Source organism: Silene latifolia, chromosome Y, assembly GCF_048544455.1.
Source record: "Silene latifolia isolate original U9 population chromosome Y, ASM4854445v1, whole genome shotgun sequence".
In the NCBI taxonomy this organism is placed as follows: Eukaryota; Viridiplantae; Streptophyta; class Magnoliopsida; order Caryophyllales; family Caryophyllaceae; genus Silene; species Silene latifolia.
In genome coordinates, this window is record NC_133538.1 from 310743311 (window position 1) to 310751605 (window position 8295).

Genomic DNA, 8295 nt, shown 5'->3' on the forward strand with positions numbered 1-8295 from the left:
GTGGCTCTAATTAAAGATTTAGAGAAAAATGCCACCTCCCATAAGCATTATACATGGGTTGAAGGACAGTTAAAAAGAAAGGGAAAGTTAGTTGTGGGAAATTATGATGGGTTACATGACTTCATTATTTCATTAATGCATGATAATTTACAAGCTGGACACTCTGGAATTGAGGCCACTTGTCAGAGGATCAAGCAAAGATTCTTTTGGAAGGGAATGAAGAAAGATGTACAGAATTACATCCACCACTGCCACATTTGTCAGCAATGCAAATATGATGCGGCAGCTTATCCTGGTAAGCTACAACCTCTGCCAATCCCCCATGCTCTTTGGACATAAGTGAGCATGGATTTCATTGATGGATTGCCTAGGTCCATGGAAAATGACTCCATTCTGGTTGTAGTTGACAGACTCTCTAAATCTGCTCATTTTATTCCACTAAAGCACCCTTATTCTGCTGCTACAGTGGCTCAAGCTTACTTTGATTTCGTCTATAAGCTACATGGAATGCCTCAAAGCATAGTATAAGATAGGGGCAGTATTTTCTTGAGTAATTTCTGGCAAGAGCTCTTTGTTGTACAGGGAGTGAACCTCAGCATGTCCTCTGCATATCATCCTCAATCTGATGGATAGACAGAGGTGATAAATAGGTGTCTTGAAACCTATCTGAGATGCTTTTGCCATGAAACCCCAACAGACTGGTGTAAGTGGCTTCCAGCGGCAGAGTACTGGTACAACACTTCTTACCATACATCCCTAAAAACCTCACCATATGAAGTACTATATGGGTATCCACCTCCAATACACATCCCGTAACTGACAGGCGATAGTAAGGTTGAAGCAGTAGAAAGATGTCTCCTTGACAGAGAAGAAGCCTTACAAGCCATCAAATTGAATTTGGCCAGGGCACAAAACAGGATGAGGCACGGGCTGACAAGGGAAGGAGTGAAGGGGAATTTGAGCCAGGGGACTATGTTTACTTGAAGCTCCAACCTTATAGGCAAGTTTCTATTTCACAAAGAAGCAATCAAAAACTGGCCAGAAGGTACTATGGTCCATATAAAATCTTGAGCAAGATTGGCCCAGTAGCCTATAAATTAGAGTTACCTGCCAGAGCAAAAATACATCACACCTTCCATGTCTCCTTACTCAAGAGATTTTATGGTTCTATCCCAGAAATTCCCAGCTATCCTCAGGAATCAGAAGTAATCAAGGAACCAGAATTGATCTTAGCTAGGAAGACTATCAAGAAGGGAAAAATATCTGCTAGCAAGGTACTTGTCAAATGGAGTAATTCTGAGGCAGAAGATGCAACTTGGGAGTTTTTGTATGATTTACTACAGTCGTATCCAAAATTTGATCCTTGGGGTCAAGGATCTGCAGAAGAGGGGAGTAATGATGCGAGCCAAGCATTGATCATCTGTTCTAAGGGAAGTGGCGCGAAATCTTCATATTCAAATATGGAGGGAAATGGTTGTAAGGAAGCCAAGGGCAGTGACTCATCAATTGGATACCCAGGGGCAGTGAGTCAGCAAGGAATAATTGTTTGGGGGAAGGAATCCGTTGGAGCATGTGGAGAAGCTTCTACCTAATTTTGGCAGCTTGTGGAGCTGGCAGTATTGAAGCAACAGAATCATATAATTTCCTTTATTTCCTCAATTCTGTTATTTCCCTAATTCCTTGCTTATTGTCCAAGTATTTCCTTATTATAAATAGTTAATTGTAATGAAGAGTTAATCATCAATGAAAATCATCATTTCCCTTCTTAATCCTTGTTATCCATTTTAGGTAAGGAATCGGGTAGCCTTTCTATATTTTGTTGCCCCATTTCTTATTTCAGCTTAGCCTATCAATTCTTTCTGAATTGAACAACTTTACCATTATTTTGTTTCGTCATCCTTATTGCATTTCCTTATTTTTGCAGTGCCACTGATTAGTTGCATCATAAACTACATATATAAGTAAACCTTAAGACATTGATTTGTAGAAGTTTTTATGTTTTTCCAACAATATTACTCAACAAATTATGATTAACATGAAGATGTACTACAGATTTGTTGTTGTTTTAGTTATTGCATTAGTTTTGGTATCTATATGTAGCAAAACTCAAGCAAGGTTACTTTCAGTTTCATCTCAAGCTTTCAAACACTTGCGATCCGAACAGAATGACCCGTTTAAGAACCTGGGCTCGAGTTTCCGAAGAATACCGCCTAGCGTATCAAACCCGACTCAAAACAAGTGAATTTGGATGTTTTGCAGGTTTAGATATTGTTGTTCTGTAGATTTTTTTTTTTTTTTTTTTGGATTAGTCATTAGTTAAAGTAGTTTATTTATTTTGGTAAAATTTTGATTATTTCTGTAGAACAGTTTTTCGGTTGTCTACGACAGCTTTTCACCTAGTGTAATGTCTGTAAGACTGAATAGCCACAGTTTCGTTGACTATGCGCTTGCTGATATTGTCGAAATCAATCAATCAATCAATACATATATATATATAAAGCAGAAACTTTTCGAGCGATATTAGAGAGTCCAATTTTTTTAGAAATCCTATGATTTAAAGAAAAATTTAATAAATTATCCTAATAAGAGTAGATTTCTAACAAAAAATATTAAATTTATAAAATTATCCTAATATATAAGACTATATTTCCTTAAAAAAACAAATTTAATTTAATTTTATATCCTAATATAAGTAGATCGAATTTATTAAATCACACACATATATGTAGATTTTAATAATTATAAATTTATATGTAATTGTGAGTAACAACTTCTCATTTTATGTTAAGTTGAAAATGAACTAAAATGTCATTTAATGTATCCTAATAAAAGTAGATTTATAAAAAAAAAAAAAAAACAAAAAAAAAATTATCCTTATAAAAGTAAATTTCTTAAGAACAAAGCAAATTTTATTTAATTTTATCCTAATATAAGTAGAAAATAAATGAACTAAAGTGTTATAGGAGGCGGTTTAGTACTTTATATTCCACGAGTATTTGTGATATTGGCATAGTGTTTTCCGAGTGGTAAAGCAAGAACCAGTAGTTGTATCAATAGGACCCACGTTATCATTATAATATACGGTGTACTATAAAATGCAATTGTTCCTTCAAATTAAAGTACCAAATATATATTGATGAAACCAGTGTGTAAATGAGTAATAATGTATGCCGACAATTGCTCTTATTTAGAGTCTACAAAAATGAGTATTAGCTTGAAATAATTTTGTATATCTAGGTTATAGGTACAAGATTCATGTTAATAATTACATACTAAAGTTTAGTTCATTTAAAAAATTACACAAATTCTCAATTAAGATGGACATTATCCATCTTAAGCTTAAAACGGGTCAAATATATACCAAATCACATGACAAATTGCCTAGAAAATGTCAAATTTTTTGTCTTTATTACCACTATGTCGTAGTCTTTGACCCGTTTTAAGATTTAAGACGGATATTCTATCTTAAACAAGACGTACTTTTTCAATCTTAAATATTCCATAAGTAATCGTACGGCGACACAAATTTTTATCTGGTCTTGAACTACTATAATATGATGGCTTGAGCTTCAAAATTAGTGAAAATTGTTAATAACCACTTAATATTTACTGTATTTTACAAATTAACACCCTGTATTTTGTTTATTACAACGTACCACCTATATTACACCGTATATATCCCATCTACCACCGTATTTCATTCACGATCAACATTTTACTTAAATCCCGACTACTTACTATAGAATAACTAAAACACCCTTACTTCGATTCCCTCAAAACACATGCTACAACCTAAACTAAAAATAAACAACATTCATCACCAACATCATATAGCTCATCTAAATTTCCAGAATGTTTTTGTCCACATTCTGCAAAACACAAACCAAAAATCACTTTCATTCCTTGAATATTTGGTCTCACCATTATAAAACACAAAAAATCCCTTGGAAATCATATGTCTCAGAGGCTCTTCGTTCCTCATTTTTCTTCAATTCGTTTCGGACTCCATTCCCATCTCCTTGTCTACAGTGACACGACCTCTAATTTCAACTGGTCTTATTAATCACATTAATCAATTATCAATCTCACCTGTTCATTTTTTTGACATTGTAATACCCAAATTTAGCTCTCATTCTTTCATAATTTTATATGTCTCAAATCAATCAAATATCTAATAATCGGGAAAAAAAATGGGCGTCAAGGGATACGTGGAGGCTGGTATAGCCTCGATCATAGCCGGGTGCTCAACCCACCCGCTAGACCTAATTAAGGTCCATATGCAATTCCAAGGAGAATCCTCCGCTCCCATCTCTGCTGTCGTCCGTCCGGTTCAATCCCCCAACAAAATTGGTTGTGGCCTTGTTGATTTCGGTGGTGATGCAGGGTTGACAATCCGACAATCCGAAGTTGGCTGGAGGTTCGTGGTGTGGGTTGTGGCCTTGTGGGGATGGGTGACAGATTAGAGTCAACGGGTGTTATGTAAGTTGGTCGAGGTGGTTTTGTGGTAGTGAAGAAGGCGGTCTGAAGGTGAGTTAGGGAGGACCGGAGGAAGGGCAGGAGGTGGCAGATGAGGAAGGTGGAGGTTGTGGGTTGGGGGGAAGGGATGAGGGTATTTTAACTTTTAATTGACTATATTGTTTATTAACTTAACGAGTCGGGATTTAAGTAAAATGTTGATCGAGAATGAAATATGGTGGTAAATGGGATATATACGGTGTAATGTAGGTGGTAAATTGTAATAAATAAAATACAGGGTGTTAATTTGTAAATACGGTAAATACTAGGTGGTTATTAACAATTTTCACTCAAAATTAATTTTCACTAGAACGTCCAAAGAAAATCAAATAGTTACCTTATCTAAGCAATAAAAAATTAGAGTATACTTAGTGTAAGATAATAGTTATTCATTCCATTGTTATTGTTTTATTTTCATTTTGAAAAATTTAAGAAATATAGGTGATATTACTACTCTATCCCTTAATTAAGAAGAAGGGCGGGAGAATGTCATCTTAATAGAATGAGTAATAGTATAAGATTAGGGGTAATAGTAATAGTCCATCGATTTTATCATTATCAGAGGATGGTTGATTTGGGATAAATTTTGGAGAAAAAAGGTCAATAAAAATAGAATGAGTGGATTATTTAATGCTCCGTATGAGACTATAGTGACGTTTATGTGCATAACATCCCACTTTTGCCGACCATTTTCAAGTTATGTTAGCAAATCTAATATCTGCAAACTACTTAAACATAAAATACATATAAAACTATAAATAAATACCCCGTATATGAGTTTTGGGTAGAGGTATGATTTTGAAGTGCCCTAACCATATTAGACGTTGATCTGATCCTACTACTAAGTCTGGACTTATTACTACTACGAATATAATTTAGTTTAAGTACGTATATAATTTAGTTTAAGTGAACTATAATACAAATTTGACTCCTAATTCTATAAATAATCTTTTATTACATTATTGATGTATACCAATAAGGTAATTATATTAGTGCATTGAAATAGTATACCAAATGCACAATTCGCTTAAAATTTCGAAAGATAAACTATTAAGTACGATGTATATAATAGAAGAGGAGAACCAGAGTGAGTCCTAATGTTTAAAAGAATTTATACGATTCAATAATTTTCGGCCACCCTTAAATTTTTAACCCAAAATAATATATTCAGCAAGTCACAGAAAAAAAAAATCAGCATTTGGCAGGGTATAACAAAATTTTGGTAAATAATTAAGATAGTAGGGGAAAAAATGTTTAAATACAAAGTACTTTAGTTTATTGGAAACGAGAGAAATGTTTAATAATTTTTTGACAAAAAAAACGCTTATAAAAGCAAAGTCAAAATCAAAACCAATTAGACATTGTATATTTTGTAAAAAAAATGGGCATATAGCCAAACAGAGCTGTATAATGATGGTGGTAAATATTATTAGTAGATTAATACAAAGCAACATATGTATATACTCCATAATTGTGATGAATATAATAAATAAGCAATTGGTCATAATAAATGTTATTTATCGTAAATATAAGAATAGTTAGCACTACAATAAGAAAATCACTTTTATTAGAAAGCAAACTCTATTAAAAGTGTTCAATTATATCACTGCATTTGTTTTGGTTGGAGTGAATGTAAATGGCGATTTATTAGGCCGGTATTAAATTGTACATCGTGTCAACTATGGGCGTTAAGACATACATAAAGCTAATATTTACATCTTCATAACTCTTGAGGCATTTATGGTTTCCACCATCGTTCATGCCCCTTCTCCATATGACATCCTTGCTTTTAAATGAGTCATTTTTTACTTTCATTATGCGCGACTTTGACTAGGTATTTGAGTTGGACTCGGCAAGACGAAATTTGCTCTTGAAAATTTCACAATAAAGTACATACACAATGAAGTTAATATAAATCATATTGCCAGTTAACTAATCCTATAATCAATTTTTTTAATAAAACTAATATAGATCTAATCGGATTTACAAGTAATACCTACTATCTATCCTAAACTCTAAAAAATTAAACATTTACTCCGTCCCTGGCAATAGTTTACACTATCCATTTTTGAGTGTTTCAGTCAATAATTAACGTTTCTGTTTTAGGTATGTTTTATACTCTCTACTTTATCTTTTAAAAATATAAAATCAATTCCCCTCTCTTTGTACCTTGGTCTTTATGTATATATTTTCTCCGTCCCGATCAATTGTTATCTATTACTTTTGGCACAACGATTAAGGAAATAAATATGATTGAATTTGACCACATGCACATGAGCCACAAAAGGTTGCCAAAAATGGAAATAGATAACTATTCAATGATACACCCAAAAATATAAATAGATAACTATTGACCGGGACGGAGAGAGTATATGAAGCATATGTAAACATTTTATTGAGACAGATGGAGTATTTAGTTATTGGAGAAGTTAGTTATTCTCTAAGATATAAAGATACATCTATATAATAGACATGCAACTTTAATGACTCATATCTTCATAGATGTACACGGGGATATTGATGGGTTCTCAGATACAAAAATATATTTCGTGTTTAACCGGAGACAATATCCATTTAGGTCATGCTACGCCATGACGATAAATAGAGGTAAGAGGCAGTCACTTAATCATGTTGAAATTTATATAAACTCAGATTTTAGTCATGGTTAGCTTTAAGTAACAACGTAAAAAAACAACATCACCAAGGGATGAATGCTCTACATTGTTGATAGGGAACAAGTATACCAATGCCACACGAAAGATATTGTTTACATGAAGCTCATAGGAAATAATCAGTCTTAATTGTAAATTATGAAAACAAATTCTATTGGTTAAAGATATAAAAATTCTCCAAACATGCTACATATATGATCGAGATACCTGATGTTTTGTGTATCCTCATTCAGCTTTTACACCGTCTTATGCTTACAGAGTCGAATATATGGGTACTTGGGTAGATATTGTAGGTTAATCTAATTTGCGAAGCACATAAAGGTTAGCTTCAATTATCACATGTTTATTTTGGTAGAATTAAACCACATTTGGCAATACCGTTTTATGTTAACTAAAAACTGATGGTACCTACAACAATAAAAATAGGTAACTACATAATTGAATAATACAACTGTCTCTTTGGATGTTATACAAGTGATATAATTAATACCAAAGAGAGTAACTTTTACGTTATAGGGACTGAAGATCCAGCAGTAATCAACTAAATCAACCAGAAGTTTTATGCGTTCCAATTTTTAACATATTTGGACTTTTTTTTATATTTAGTTTAGTTGACTTCTGCTACCAAACATGGCAATGTAAACCAACGTTTACAATATGTTATTCAAAAAATTCTTGGAACATTCAACATGCACATTGTTAAAGATAATCCTAATTGGAGCCCCGTGCATCGCACGGGCTTTCCAACTAGTATATATATATATATATATATATAAGAAACTTTTTTTAGACAATTCTAGAGTCTCCAACTGTTGAAAAACACCTATATAGTTTAAATATTAATATGTACGGAAAGATATAAATTTAGCCAACAGATATTGCAAAAGATATAATAATTATATTATAATTAATCACAACTGACAAAAGATCTATTTTCCATTTGAATTTGTTAAGAACTAAAACACTAATTACAAAGTAGGTATATATATACACCATGCATCAACTTAGGGTTACCACTTTTGCACTTGATGATTTCTTTTTTTATGATTATTGTTTATAATACTTTGGTATCTATGTTCTTTATCATATGAACTGCTTACGAGTAGTA

General features: G+C 32.8%; 1 protein-coding gene across 1 annotated transcript; it reads left to right on the top strand.

Moving 5' to 3' along the window:
• Positions 1 to 345: 345 nt before the first annotated feature.
• On the top strand, positions 346 to 1592 carry LOC141631174 (uncharacterized). Its single transcript, XM_074443878.1, has 2 exons — positions 346 to 522; positions 867 to 1592. Exons 1-2 carry the CDS (start codon positions 346 to 348, stop codon positions 1590 to 1592), a joined length of 903 nt encoding a protein of 300 aa, XP_074299979.1.
• Positions 1593 to 8295: the final 6703 nt, after the last annotated feature.

Bases quoted from the DNA above. Each gene is read 5' to 3' on its own strand.
- LOC141631174 (XM_074443878.1), top strand. From the start codon at position 346: ATGGATTTCATTGATGGATTGCCTAGGTCCATGGAAAATGACTCCATT. The intron at 523-866 runs GTATAAGATAGG...TCTCCTTGACAG, and splicing joins ATGGAATGCCTCAAAGCATA to AGAAGAAGCCTTACAAGCCA.